The sequence below is a fragment of the Bombina bombina genome, chromosome 8, assembly GCF_027579735.1.
Source record: "Bombina bombina isolate aBomBom1 chromosome 8, aBomBom1.pri, whole genome shotgun sequence".
Classification (NCBI taxonomy): domain Eukaryota; kingdom Metazoa; phylum Chordata; class Amphibia; order Anura; family Bombinatoridae; genus Bombina; species Bombina bombina.
In genome coordinates, this window is record NC_069506.1 from 271,627,201 (window position 1) to 271,642,662 (window position 15,462).

The 15,462-nt window shown below is 45.5% G+C and overlaps 1 protein-coding gene across 3 annotated transcripts in view; it reads left to right on the forward strand.

Annotated features, from left to right (window-relative positions):
* HMBS (hydroxymethylbilane synthase) overlaps positions 1–15,462 on the forward strand; it is an 89,320-nt gene that overhangs the window by 57,616 nt on the left and 16,242 nt on the right. For all 3 annotated transcript variants that reach the window (XM_053691345.1, XM_053691347.1, XM_053691346.1), the window contains exons 11-12: positions 14,038–14,157; positions 15,122–15,175. In XM_053691345.1, the coding sequence (XP_053547320.1) occupies positions 14,038–14,157; positions 15,122–15,175 (174 nt within the window). The remainder of the gene's footprint in view (positions 1–14,037; positions 14,158–15,121; positions 15,176–15,462) is intronic.

Below are 15,462 nucleotides of genomic sequence, written 5' to 3' on the forward strand. Positions count from 1 at the left end.
TACACATAGCTCTGCTCCCTATCCTATAGCTCAACTCCTAATGCGCTAGATATACACCTCTGCTCCCCATCCTTTAGCTCTGCTCATAATGCGCTAGATACACATAGCTCTGCTCCACATCCTTTAGCTCTGCTCATAATGCGCTAGATACACATAGCTCTGCTCATAATGCGCTAGATACACATAGCTCTGCTCCCCATCCTTTAGCTCTGCTCATAATGCGCTAGATACACAAAGCTCTGCTCCCCATCCTTTAGCTCTGCTCATAGTGTGCTAGATACACACAGCTCTGCTCCCCATCCTTTAGCTCTGCTCATAATGCGCTAGATACACATAGCTCTGCTCCCCATCCTTTAGCTCTGCTCATAATGCGCTAGATACACATAGCTCTGCTCATAGTGTGCTAGATACACACAGCTCTGCTCCCCATCCTTTAGCTCTGCTCATAATGCGCTAGATACACACAGACCTGCTCGCCATCCTATAGCTCTGCTCATAATGCGCTAGATACACATAGCTCTGCTCATAATGCGCTAGATACACATAGCTCTGCTCATAATGCGCTAGATACACATAGCTCTGCTCATAATGCGCTAGATACACATAGCTCTGCTCATAATGCGCTAGATACACATAGCTCTGCTCATAATGCGCTAGATACACACAGCTCTGCTCCCCATCCTTTAGCTCTGCTCATAATGCGCTAGATACACAAAGCTCTGCTCCCCATCCTTTAGCTCTGCTCATAGTGTGCTAGATACACATAGCTCTGCTCTGCTTCCCATTCTTTAGCTCTGCTTCCCCATCCTTTAGCTCTGCTCATAGTGTGCTAGATACACATAGCTCTGCTCATAGTGTGCTAGATACACATAGCTCTGCTCATAGTGTGCTAGATACACATAGCTCTGCTCATAGTGTGCTAGATACACATAGCTCTGCTCATAGTGTGCTAGATACACATAGCTCTGCTCATAATGTGCTAGATACACACAGCTCTGCTCCCCATCCTATAGCTCTGCTCATAGTGCGCTAGATATACATAGCTCTGCTCATAGTGCGCTAGATATACATAGCTCTGCTCATAGTGCGCTAGATATACATAGCTCTGCTCATAGTGCGCTAGATATACATAGCTCTGCTCATAGTGCGCTAGATATACATAGCTCTGCTCCCCATCCTTTAGCTCTGTTCATAGTGCGCTAGATATACATAGCTCTGCTCATAGTGCGCTAGATATACATAGCTCTGCTCATAGTGCGCTAGATATACATAGCTCTGCTCCCCATCCTTTAGCTCTGCTCATAGTGCGCTAGATATACATAGCTCTGCTCCCCATCCTTTAGCTCTGCTCATAGTGCGCTAGATATACATAGCTCTGCTCCCCATCCTTTAGCTCTGCTCATAGTGCGCTAGATATACATAGCTCTGCTCCCCATCCTTTAGCTCTGCTCATAGTGCGCTAGATATACATAGCTCTGCTCATAGTGCGCAAGATACACATAGCTCTGCTCATAGTGCGCTAGATACACATAGCTCTGCTCACTATACTGTAGCTCAACTCATAATGTGCTAGATACACACAGACCTGCTTCCCATCCCATAGCTCTGCTCATAATGTGCTAGATACACATAGCTCTGCTCCCTATCCTATAGCTCTGCTCATAGTGTGCTAGATACACATAGCTCTGCTCATAGTGCGCTAGATATACATAGCTCTGCTCATAGTGCGCTAGATACACACAGCTCTGCTCCCCATCCTTTAGCTCTGCTCATAATGTGCTAGATACACATAGCTCTGCTCCCTATTCTGTAGCTCTGCTCATAGTGTGCTAGATACACATAGCTCTGCTCATAGTGCGCTAGATACACATAGCTCTGCTCATAGTGCGCTAGATACACATAGCTCTGCTCATAGTGCGCTAGATACACATAGCTCTGCTCATAGTGCGCTAGATACACATAGCTCTGCTCATAGTGTGCTAGATACACATAGCTCTGCTCATAGTGCGCTAGATATACATAGCTCTGCTCATAATGCGCTAGATACACACAGCTCTGCTCCCCATCCTTTAGCTCTGCTCATAATGTGCTAGATACACATAGCTCTGCTCATAGTGCGCTAGATACACATAGCTCTGCTCATAGTGTGCTAGATACACATAGCTCTGCTCATAATGCACTAGATACACACAGCTCTGCTCCCCATCCTTTAGCTCTGCTTATAGTGCGCTAGATATACATAGCTCTGCTCATAGTGCGCTAGATATACATAGCTCTGCTCATAGTGCGCTAGATATACATAGCTCTGCTCATAGTGCGCTAGATATACATAGCTCTGCTCATAGTGCGCTAGATATACATAGCTCTGCTCATAGTGCGCTAGATATACATAGCTCTGCTCATAGTGCGCTAGATATACATAGCTCTGCTCATAATGCGCTAGATACACATAGCTCTGCTCCCTATCCTATAGCTCTGCTCATAATGCGCTAGATACACATAGCTCTGCTCATAGTGCGCTAGATACACATAGCTCTGCTCATAGTGCGCTAGATACACATAGCTCTGCTCATAATGCACTAGATACACACAGCTCTGCTCCCCATCCTTTAGCTCTGCTCATAGTGCGCTAGATATACATAGCTCTGCTCATAGTGCGCTAGATATACATAGCTCTGCTCCCCATCCTTTAGCTCTGCTCATAGTGCGCTAGGTACACATAGCTCTGCTCATAATGTGCTAGATACACATAGCTCTGCTTATAGTGCGCAAGATATACATAGCTCTGCTCATAGTGCGCAAGATACGCATAGCTCTGCTCATAATGCGCTAGATACACACAGCTCTGCTCCCCATCCTTTTAGCTCTGCTCATAATGTGCTAGATACACATAGCTCTGCTCCCCATCCTTTAGCTCTGCTCATAGTGCGCTAGATATACATAGCTCTGCTCATAGTGCGCTAGATATACATAGCTCTGCTCATAGTGCGCTAGATATACATAGCTCTGCTCATAGTGCGCTAGATACACATAGCTCTGCTCATAGTGCGCTAGATACACATAGCTCTGCTCTTAATGCGCTAGATACACATAGGTCTGCTTATAGTGCGCAGGATATACATAGCTCTGCTCATAGTGTGCTAGATACACATAGCTCTGCTCATAATGCACTAGATACACACAGCTCTGCTCCCCATCCTTTAGCTCTGCTCATAGTGCGCTAGATATACATAGCTCTGCTCATAGTGCGCTAGATATACATAGCTCTGCTCATAATGCGCTAGATACACATAGCTCTGCTCCCTATCCTGTAGCTCCGCTCATAATGCACTAGATACACATAGCTCTGCTCCCTATCCTGTAGCTCCGCTCATAATGCACTAGATACACATAGCTCTACTCCCCATCCTATAGCTCCGCTCATAATGCACTAGATACACATAGCTCTACTCCCCATCCTATAGCTCCGCTCATAATGCACTAGATACACATAGCTCTACTCCCCATCCTATAGCTCCGCTCATAATGCACTAGATACACATAGCTCTACTCCCAATCCTATAGCTCCGCTCATAATGCACTAGATACACATAGCTCTACTCCCCATCCTATAGCTCCGCTCATAATGCGCTAAATACACACAGACCTGCTCGCCATCCTATAGCTCTGTTCATAATGTGCTAGATACACATAGCTCTACTCCCTATCCTATAGCTCAACTCCTAATGCGCTAGATATACACATCTGCTCCCCATCCTTTAGCTCTGCTCCACATCCTTTAGCTCTGCTCATAATGCGCTAGATACACATAGCTCTGCTCCCCATCCTTTAGCTCTGCTCATAATGCGCTAGATACACATAGCTCTGCTCCCCATTCTTTAGCTCTGCTCATAGTGTGCTAGATACACATAGCTCTGCTCATAATGCGCTAGATACACACAGACCTGCTCCCCATCCTTTAGCTCTGCTCATAATGCGCTAGATACACACAGACCTGCTCCCCATCCTTTAGCTCTGCTCATAATGCGCTAGATACACACAGACCTGCTCCCCATCCTTTAGCTCTGCTCATAATGCGCTAGATACACAGAGACCTGCTCGCCATCCTATAGCTCTGCTCATAATGCGCTAGATACACATAGCTCTGCTCCCCATCCTATAGCTCCGCTCATAATGCACTAGATACACATAGCTCTACTCCCCATCCTATAGCTCCGCTCATAATGCGCTAGATACACAGAGACCTGCTCGCCATCCTATAGCTCCGCTTATAATGCGCTAGATACACAGAGACCTGCTCGCCATCCTATAGCTCCGCTTATAATGCGCTAGATACACAGAGACCTGCTCGCCATCCTATAGCTCCGCTTATAATGCGCTAGATACACACAGACCTGCTCGCCATCCTATAGCTCCGCTCATAATGCGCTAGATACACACAGACCTGCTCGCCATCCTATAGCTCTGCTCATAGTGCGCTAGATACACACAGACCTGGTCGCCATCCTATAGCTCCGCTCATAATGCGCTAGATACACACAGACCTGCTCCCTATCGTGTAGCTCTGCTCATAGTGCGCTAGATACACATAGCTCTGCTCCCCATCCTTTAGCTCTGCTCATAGTGCGCTAGATACACATAGCTCTGCTCCCCATCCTATAGCTCTGCTCATATTGCGCTAGATACACACAGCTCTGCTCATAGTGCGCTAGATACACACAGCTCTGCTCATAGTGCGCTAGATACACACAGCTCTGCTCATAGTGCGCTAGATACACACAGCTCTGCTCATAGTGCGCTAGATACACACAGCTCTGCTCATAGTGCGCTAGATACACACAGCTCTGCTCATAGTGCGCTAGATACACACAGCTCTGCTCATAGTGCGCTAGATACACACAGCTCTGCTCATAATGTGCTAGATACACACAGCTCTGCTCATAATGTGCTAGATACACACAGCTCTGCTCATAATGTGCTAGATACACACAGCTCTGCTCATAATGCGCTAGATATACATAGCTCTGCTCATAATGCGCTAGATATACATAGCTCTGCTCATAGTGCGCTAGATATACATAGCTCTGCTCATAATGTGCTAGATATACATAGCTCTGCTCATAGTGCGCTAGATATACATAGCTTTGCTCATAGTGTGCTAGATACACATAGCTCTGCTCATAGTGCGCTAGATATACATAGCTCTGCTCATAGTGCGCTAGATATACATAGCTCTGCTCATAGTGCGCTAGATATACATAGCTCTGCTCATAATGCGCTAGATACACATAGCTCTGCTCCCCATCCTTTAGCTCTGCTCATAATGCGCTAGATACACACAGCTCTGCTCCCCATCCTTTAGCTCTGCTCATAATGTGCTAGATACACACAGCTCTGCTCCCCATCCTTTAGCTCTGCTCATAGTGCGCTAGATACACATAGCTCTGCTCATAGTGTGCTAAATACACATAGCTCTGCTCATAATGCACTAGATGCACACAGCTCTGCTCCCCATCCTTTAGCTCTGCTCATAGTGCGCTAGATACACATAGCTCTGCTCATAGTGTGCTAAATACACATAGCTCTGCTCATAATGCACTAGATGCACACAGCTCTGCTCCCCATCCTTTAGCTCTGCTCATAGTGCGCTAGATATACATAGCTCTGCTCATAGTGCGCTAGATATACATAGCTCTGCTCATAATGCGCTAGATACACATAGCTCTGCTCCCTATCCTATAGCTCCGCTCATAATGCACTAGATACACATAGCTCTACTCCCCATCCTATAGCTCCGCTCATAATGCGCTAAATACACACAGACCTGCTCGCCATCCTATAGCTCTGTTCATAATGTGCTAGATACACATAGCTCTGCTCCCTATCCTATAGCTCAACTCCTAATGCGCTAGATATACACCTCTGCTCCCCATCCTTTAGCTCTGCTCCACATCCTTTAGCTCTGCTCATAGTGTGCTAGATACACATAGCTCTGCTCATAATGCGCTAGATACACATAGCTCTGCTCATAATGCGCTAGATACACATAGCTCTGCTCCCCATCCTTTAGCTCTGCTCATAATGCGCTAGATACACAAAGCTCTGCTCCCCATCCTTTAGCTCTGCTCATAATGTGCTAGATACACATAGCTCTGCTGCCCATCCTTTAGCTCTGCTCATAATGCGCTAGATACACACAGCTCTGCTCATAATGCGCTAGATACACATAGCTCTGCTCATAATGCGCTAGATACACATAGCTCTGCTCCCCATCCTTTAGCTCTGCTCATAATGCGCTAGATACACAAAGCTCTGCTCCCCATCCTTTAGCTCTGCTCATAATGTGCTAGATACACATAGCTCTGCTCCCCATCCTTTTAGCTCTGCTCATAATGTGCTAGATACACATAGCTCTGCTCCCCATCCTTTAGCTCTGCTCATAGTGCGCTAGATATACATAGCTCTGCTCATAGTGCGCTAGATATACATAGCTCTGCTCATAGTGCGCTAGATATACATAGCTCTGCTCATAATGCGCTAGATACACATAGCTCTGCTCCCTATCCTATAGCTCCGCTCATAATGCACTAGATACACATAGCTCTACTCCCCATCCTATAGCTCCGCTCATAATGCGCTAAATACACACAGACCTGCTCGCCATCCTATAGCTCTGTTCATAATGTGCTAGATACACATAGCTCTGCTCCCCATCCTTTTAGCTCTGCTCATAATGTGCTAGATACACATAGCTCTGCTCCCCATCCTTTAGCTCTGTTCATAGTGCGCTAGATATACATAGCTCTGCTCATAGTGCGCTAGATATACATAGCTCTGCTCATAGTGCGCTAGATACACATAGCTCTGCTCTTAATGCGCTAGATACACATAGGTCTGCTTATAGTGCGCAGGATATACATAGCTCTGCTCATAGTGTGCTAGATACACATAGCTCTGCTCATAATGCACTAGATACACATAGCTCTGCTCATAATGCACTAGATACACACAGCTCTGCTCCCCATCCTTTAGCTCTGCTCATAGTGCGCTAGATATACATAGCTCTGCTCATAGTGCGCTAGATATACATAGCTCTGCTCATAATGCGCTAGATACACACAGCTCTGCTCCCCATCCTTTAGCTCTGCTCATAGTGCGCTAGATATACATAGCTCTGCTCATAGTGCGCTAGATATACATAGCTCTGCTCATAATGCGCTAGATACACATAGCTCTACTCCCAATCCTATAGCTCCGCTCATAATGCACTAGATACACACAGCTCTACTCCCAATCCTATAGCTCCGCTCATAATGCACTAGATACACACAGCTCTACTCCCCATCCTATAGCTCCGCTCATAATGCGCTAGATACACACAGCTCTACTCCCCATCCTATAGCTCTGCTCATAATGCACTAGATACACATAGCTCTACTCCCAATCCTATAGCTCTGCTCATAATGCACTAGATACACATAGCTCTACTCCCAATCCTATAGCTCCGCTCATAATGCACTAGATACACAAAGCTCTACTCCCCATCCTATAGCTCCGCTCATAATGCGCTAAATACACACAGACCTGCTCGCCATCCTATAGCTCAACTCCTAATGCGCTAGATATACACCTCTGCTCCCCATCCTTTAGCTCTGCTCCACATCCTTTAGCTCTGCTCATAATGCGCTAGATACACATAGCTCTGCTCCCCATCCTTTAGCTCTGCTCATAATGCGCTAGATACACATAGCTCTGCTCCCCATTCTTTAGCTCTGCTCATAGTGTGCTAGATACACATAGCTCTGCTCATAATGCGCTAGATACACACAGACCTGCTCCCCATCCTTTAGCTCTGCTCATAATGCGCTAGATACACACAGACCTGCTCCCCATCCTTTAGCTCTGCTCATAATGCACTAGATACACACAGCTCTGCTCATAATGCGCTAGATACACACAGACCTGCTCCCCATCCTTTAGCTCTGCTCATAATGCGCTAGATACACAGAGACCTGCTCGCCATCCTATAGCTCTGCTCATAATGCGCTAGATACACATAGCTCTGCTCCCCATCCTATAGCTCTGCTCATAATGCGCTAGATACACAGAGACCTGCTCGCCATCCTATAGCTCCGCTTATAATGCGCTAGATACACAGAGACCTGCTCGCCATCCTATAGCTCCGCTTATAATGCGCTAGATACAGAGACCTGCTCGCCATCCTATAGCTCCGCTTATAATGCGCTAGATACACACAGACCTGCTCGCCATCCTATAGCTCCGCTCATAATGCGCTAGATACACACAGACCTGCTCGCCATCCTATAGCTCTGCTCATAGTGCGCTAGATACACACAGACCTGGTCGCCATCCTATAGCTCCGCTCATAATGCGCTAGATACACACAGACCTGCTCCCTATCGTGTAGCTCTGCTCATAGTGCGCTAGATACACATAGCTCTGCTCCCCATCCTTTAGCTCTGCTCATAGTGCGCTAGATACACATAGCTCTGCTCCCATCCTATAGCTCTGCTCATATTGCGCTAGATACACACAGCTCTGCTCATAGTGCGCTAGATACACACAGCTCTGCTCATAGTGCGCTAGATACACACAGCTCTGCTCATAGTGCGCTAGATACACACAGCTCTGCTCATAGTGCGCTAGATACACACAGATCTGCTCATAGTGCGCTAGATACACACAGCTCTGCTCATAGTGCGCTAGATACACACAGCTCTGCTCATAGTGCGCTAGATACACACAGCTCTGCTCATAGTGCGCTAGATACACACAGCTCTGCTCATACTGCGCTAGATACACACAGCTCTGCTCATAGTGCGCTAGATACACACAGCTCTGCTCATAGTGCGCTAGATACACACAGCTCTGCTCATAGTGCGCTAGATACACACAGCTCTGCTCATAGTGCGCTAGATACACACAGCTCTGCTCATAGTGCGCTAGATACACACAGCTCTGCTCATAATGTGCTAGATACACACAGCTCTGCTCATAATGCGCTAGATACACACAGCTCTGCTCATAATGCGCTAGATATACATAGCTCTGCTCATAATGCGCTAGATATACATAGCTCTGCTCATAGTGCGCTAGATATACATAGCTCTGCTCATAATGTGCTAGATACACATAGCTCTGCTCATAGTGCGCTAGATACACATAGCTCTGCTCATAGTGCGCTAGATATACATAGCTCTGCTCATAGTGCGCTAGATATACATAGCTCTGCTCATAATGCGCTAGATACACATAGCTCTGCTCCCCATCCTTTAGCTCTGCTCATAATGCGCTAGATACACACAGCTCTGCTCCCCATCCTTTAGCTCTGCTCATAATGTGCTAGATACACACAGCTCTGCTCCCCATCCTTTAGCTCTGCTCATAGTGTGCTAAATACACATAGCTCTGCTCATAATGCACTAGATGCACACAGCTCTGCTCCCCATCCTTTAGCTCTGCTCATAGTGCGCTAGATACACATAGCTCTGCTCATAGTGTGCTAAATACACATAGCTCTGCTCATAATGCACTAGATGCACACAGCTCTGCTCCCCATCCTTTAGCTCTGCTCATAGTGCGCTAGATATACATAGCTCTGCTCATAGTGCGCTAGATATACATAGCTCTGCTCATAATGCGCTAGATACACATAGCTCTGCTCCCTATCCTATAGCTCCGCTCATAATGCACTAGATGCACACAGCTCTGCTCCCCATCCTTTAGCTCTGCTCATAGTGCGCTAGATATACATAGCTCTGCTCATAGTGCGCTAGATATACATAGCTCTGCTCATAATGCGCTAGATACACATAGCTCTACTCCCCATCCTATAGCTCCGCTCATAATGCGCTAAATACACACAGACCTGCTCGCCATCCTATAGCTCTGTTCATAATGTGCTAGATACACATAGCTCTGCTCCCTATCCTATAGCTCAACTCCTAATGCGCTAGATATACACCTCTGCTCCCCATCCTTTAGCTCTGCTCCACATCCTTTAGCTCTGCTCATAGTGTGCTAGATACACATAGCTCTGCTCATAATGCGCTAGATACACATAGCTCTGCTCATAATGCGCTAGATACACATAGCTCTGCTCCCCATCCTTTAGCTCTGCTCATAATGCGCTAGATACACATAGCTCTGCTCCCCATCCTTTTAGCTCTGCTCATAATGCGCTAGATATACATAGCTCTGCTCCCCATCCTTTAGCTCTGCTCATAGTTCTCTAGATATACATAGCTCTGCTCATAGTGCGCTAGATATACATAGCTCTGCTCATAGTGTGCTAGATATACATAGCTCTGCCCCCCATCCTTTAGCTCTGCTCATAGTGCGCTAGGTACACATATCTCTGCTCATAGTGCGCTAGATATACATAGCTCTGCTCATAGTGCGCTAGATATACATAGCTCTGCTTATAGTGCGCAAGATACGCATAGCTCTGCTCATAATGCGCTAGATACACACAGCTCTGCTCCCCATCCTTTAGCTCTGCTCATAGTGTGCTAGATACACATAGCTCTGCTCCCCATCCTTTAGCTCTGTTCATAGTGCGCTAGATATACATAGCTCTGCTCATAGTGCGCTAGATATACATAGCTCTGCTCCCCATCCTTTAGCTCTGTTCATAGTGCGCTAGATATACATAGCTCTGCTCATAGTGCGCTAGATATACATAGCTCTGCTCCCCATCCTTTAGCTCTGCTCATAGTGCGCTAGATATACATAGCTCTGCTCCCCATCCTTTAGCTCTGCTCATAGTGCGCAAGATACACATAGCTCTGCTCATAGTGCGCTAGATATACATAGCTCTGCTCATAGTGCGCAAGATACACATAGCTCTGCTCATAGTGCGCAAGATACACATAGCTCTGCTCATAGTGCGCAAGATACACATAGCTCTGCTCATAGTGCGCTAGATACACACAGACCTGCTTCCCATCCCATAGCTCTGCTCATAATGCGCTAGATACACACAGCTCTGCTCCCCATCCTTTAGCTCTGCTCATAGTGTGCTAGATACACATAGCTCTGCTCATAGTGTGCTAGATACACATAGCTCTGCTCATAGTGTGCTAGATACACATAGCTCTGCTCATAGTGCGCTAGATACACATAGCTCTGCTCCCTATCCTATAGCTCTGCTCATAGTGTGCTAGATATACATAGCTCTGCTCATAGTGCGCTAGATATACATAGCTCTGCTCATAGTGCGCTAGATATACATAGCTCTGCTCATAGTGCGCTAGATATACATAGCTCTGCTCATAGTGCGCTAGATATACATAGCTCTGCTCATAGTGCGCTAGATATACATAGCTCTGCTCATAGTGCGCTAGATATACATAGCTCTGCTCATAGTGCGCTAGATATACATAGCTCTGCTCATAGTGCGCTAGATATACATAGCTCTGCTCATAGTGCGCTAGATATACATAGCTCTGCTCATAGTGCGCTAGATACACACAGCTCTGCTCCCCATCCTTTAGCTCTGCTCATAGTGCGCTAGATACACATAGCTCTGCTCATAGTGCGCTAGATACACATAGCTCTGCTCATAGTGCGCTAGATACACATAGCTCTGCTCATAGTGCGCTAGATACACATAGCTCTGCTCATAATGTGCTAGATACACATAGCTCTGCTCATAATGCACTAGATACATACAGCTCTGCTCCCCATCCTTTAGCTCTGCTCATAGTGCGCTAGATATACATAGCTCTGCTCATAGTGCGCTAGATATACATAGCTCTGCTCATAGTGCACTAGATATACATAGCTCTGCTCATAATGTGCTAGATACACATAGCTCTGCTCATAATGCACTAGATACATACAGCTCTGCTCCCCATCCTTTAGCTCTGCTCATAGTGCGCTAGATATACATAGCTCTGCTCATAGTGCGCTAGATATACATAGCTCTGCTCATAGTGCACTAGATATACATAGCTCTGCTCATAATGCGCTAGATACACATAGCTCTGCTCCCTATCCTATAGCTCTGCTCATAGTGCGCTAGATATACATAGCTCTGCTCATAGTGCGCTAGATATACATAGCTCTGCTCCCCATCCTTTAGCTCTGCTCATAGTGCGCTAGGTACACATAGCTCTGCTCTTAATGCGCTAGATACACATAGCTCTGCTTATAGTGCGCAAGATATACATAGCTCTGCTCCCCTTCCTTTTAGCTCTGCTCATAGTGCGCTAGATACACATAGCTCTGCTCATAATGCGCTAGATACACATAGCTCTGCTCCCCTTCCTTTTAGCTCTGCTCATAATGCGCTAGGTATACATAGCTCTGCTCATAGTGCGCAAGATATACATAGCTCTGCTCATAATGCGCTAGATACACACAGCTCTGCTCCCCATCCTTTAGCTCTGCTCGTAATGCGCTAGATACACATAGCTCTGCTCCCCATCCTTTAGCTCTGCTCATAATGTGCTAGATACACATAGCTCTGCTCCCTGTCCTATAGCTCAACTCCTAATGCGCTAGATACACATAGCTCTGCTCCCCTTCCTTTTAGCTCTGCTCATAATGCGCTAGGTATACATAGCTCTGCTCATAGTGCGCTAGATATACATAGCTCTGCTCATAGTGCGCTAGATATACATGGCTCTGCTCATAGTGCGCTAGATATACATGGCTCTGCTCATAGTGCGCTAGATATACATGGCTCTGCTCATAGTGCGCTAGATATACATAGCTCTGCTCATAGTGCGCTAGATATACATAGCTCTGCTCATAATGTGCTAGATACACATAGCTCTGCTCATAATGTGCTAGATATACATAGCTCTGCTTATAGTGCGCAAGATATACATAGCTCTGCTTATAATGCGCTAGATACACACAGCTCTGCTCCCCATCCTTTAGCTCTGCTCATAGTGCGCTAGATACACACAGCTCTGCTCATAGTGCGCTAGATATACATAGCTCTGCTGCCCATCCTTTAGCTCTGCTCATAATGCGCTAGATACACATAGCTCTGCTCATAATGCGCTAGATATACATAGCTCTGCTCATAATGCGCTAGATACACATAGCTCTGCTCATAATGCGCTAGATACACATAGCTCTGCTCATAATGCGCTAGATACACACAGCTCTGCTCATAATGCGCTAGATATACATAGCTCTGCTCATAATGCGCTAGATATACATAGCTCTGCTCATAATGCGCTAGATACACACAGCTCTGCTCATAATGCGCTAGATATACATAGCTCTGCTCATAATGCGCTAGATATACATAGCTCTGCTCATAGTGCGCTAGATATACATAGCTCTGCTCATAGTGCGCTAGATATACATAGCTCTGCTCATAGTGCGCTAGATATACATAGCTCTGTTCATAGTGCGCTAGATATACATAGCTCTGTTCATAGTGCGCTAGATATACATAGCTCTGCTCATAGTGCGCTAGATACACACAGCTCTGCTCCCCATCCTATAGCTCTGCTCATAATGCGCTAGATACACATAGCTCTGCTCCCTATCCTGTAGCTCAACTCATAGTGCACTAGATATACATATCTCTGCTCATAGTGCGCTAGATATACATAGCTCTGCTCCCCATCCTTTAGCTCTGCTCTTAATGCGCTAGATACACACAGCTCTGCTCATAGTGCGCTAGATATACATAGCTCTGCTCATAGTGCGCTAGATACACATAGCTCTGCTCATAGTGCGCTAGATACACATAGCTCTGCTCATAGTGCGCTAGATACACATAGCTCTGCTCCCTATCCTGTAGGTCAACTGATAATGTGCTAGATACACACAGACCTGCTCCCCATCCTATAGCTCCGCTCATAATGCGCTAGATACACATAGCTCTGCTAATAACACAATACTCTTTTACATTCTGTAGCTCGCTAGATTAAAAAAAAAAAAAAAGCAAATTGGCAAAATGTACTATACTAGTAGGTTCTATCCTTGATCCTTTCAAAATGTTCATGGTTTGAAAGTATGGTATCACTGCAATATGTTTATGTCCTGCAGGGGGCGCTGGCAGTGGAGGTCAGAGCCAAGGACCAACATATCCTGAGAATGGTATCTGTTCTGCAGGACTCCCATACGGTGCTTCGGTGCATAGCAGAACGAGCCTTCATGAAAAGACTGGTAAGGAGAACCTGCATGTAGGATTAGGGGCAATATGTGTCATGCATAAACACATCCGTATATAGTCATCCCCCTATTTGCAGTCTGCAGACCTGCATGTATAATGCTATATTTGAATACAGCTTTCATTTTTTCCAACAATGTGTTCTGCATGCATGGAAGGCACAGTGAACATTTTGTCTCAGGGAAAACAAATTACTAATCGGCTTTATGCTTACTGTAAATTAATTTTACATAAAGGTCTGGCTATATATATACACAAAGCAAAGTGTCTTATGCCTAGGTTTTTTCCGAGCCCTATTTGGATGACAGTTCTCTATCTTGTGAGCTAAAGATGGCAGGAAAGGGAGGAGTCTGAATACCTCAGCAAAGTTTTCTTCTAACTTGATGTGTTTATGAAGCATAACTGAAATCAACAAAAAAAAAAAGTGGTGCTACATAGCGTAACTCTATAATGTGATATTAATTTCCCAAATTGACCACTCACGTTTTGGTTGGCATGAAAAGTATAGTGCAGTACGGGCATGCTGGTATTCAGTCTCCAACTTGGTTGAAACTCTAAACCGCTCCGGGTTATAATAATACTGCTCTAAACACCTACTAGAATATCCAAAGAAGATCTCTTAGATTAAGAAGCGTTGTTACAAAAGATGCTAAGGACCTGTGTTTGTAAATCTGATTTATTAAAAGCAAATGTTTAAGAATTGTTTTTAATAGATTGGATGTAAGTTCCTTTAGCCTAAGAGTTATTTGGATAATCCTGTTGGTGTTCAGAGCGGTCTTACTGTAACCCAGAATCACTAGTGCATCCTGTTTCAAATGGTTACTTTTATTTCCAACTATGAAGCATCACTTCCTGAATAAGTTAACTGAGTGAAAAGAAATGAATGTACCAAGTATAAACCTGGTTATCTTCATGTAATACACAACGTAGCAAACACTTGTGTTACTTTTTCTTTTGCAGGAGGGTGGCTGCAGTGTGCCGGTAGCAGTGAGCACATCTGTGACGGATTCCCAGGTACAGACTGTCAGCAACTTCCACAAGAACTGTGCACCTAATTAATTTGCAAACTGCTTTTAACGCTAGGCTGGGAATTAATTTAAACAGTATTTTTTTCTTCTGTTCATTACACATTATTGTGTCCCTTTGTATCCGTGACAGGTTACCAGTAAAGACCACATATAGACCACTAAGTCTAAGAGAGGCTACACAATATTTATTTGCACTTATGCTTGACCCACAGCCAGTGGCGTCACTAGGGTTGGTGTCACCCGGTGCGTTAACTCATGGTGTTAACCCCATGT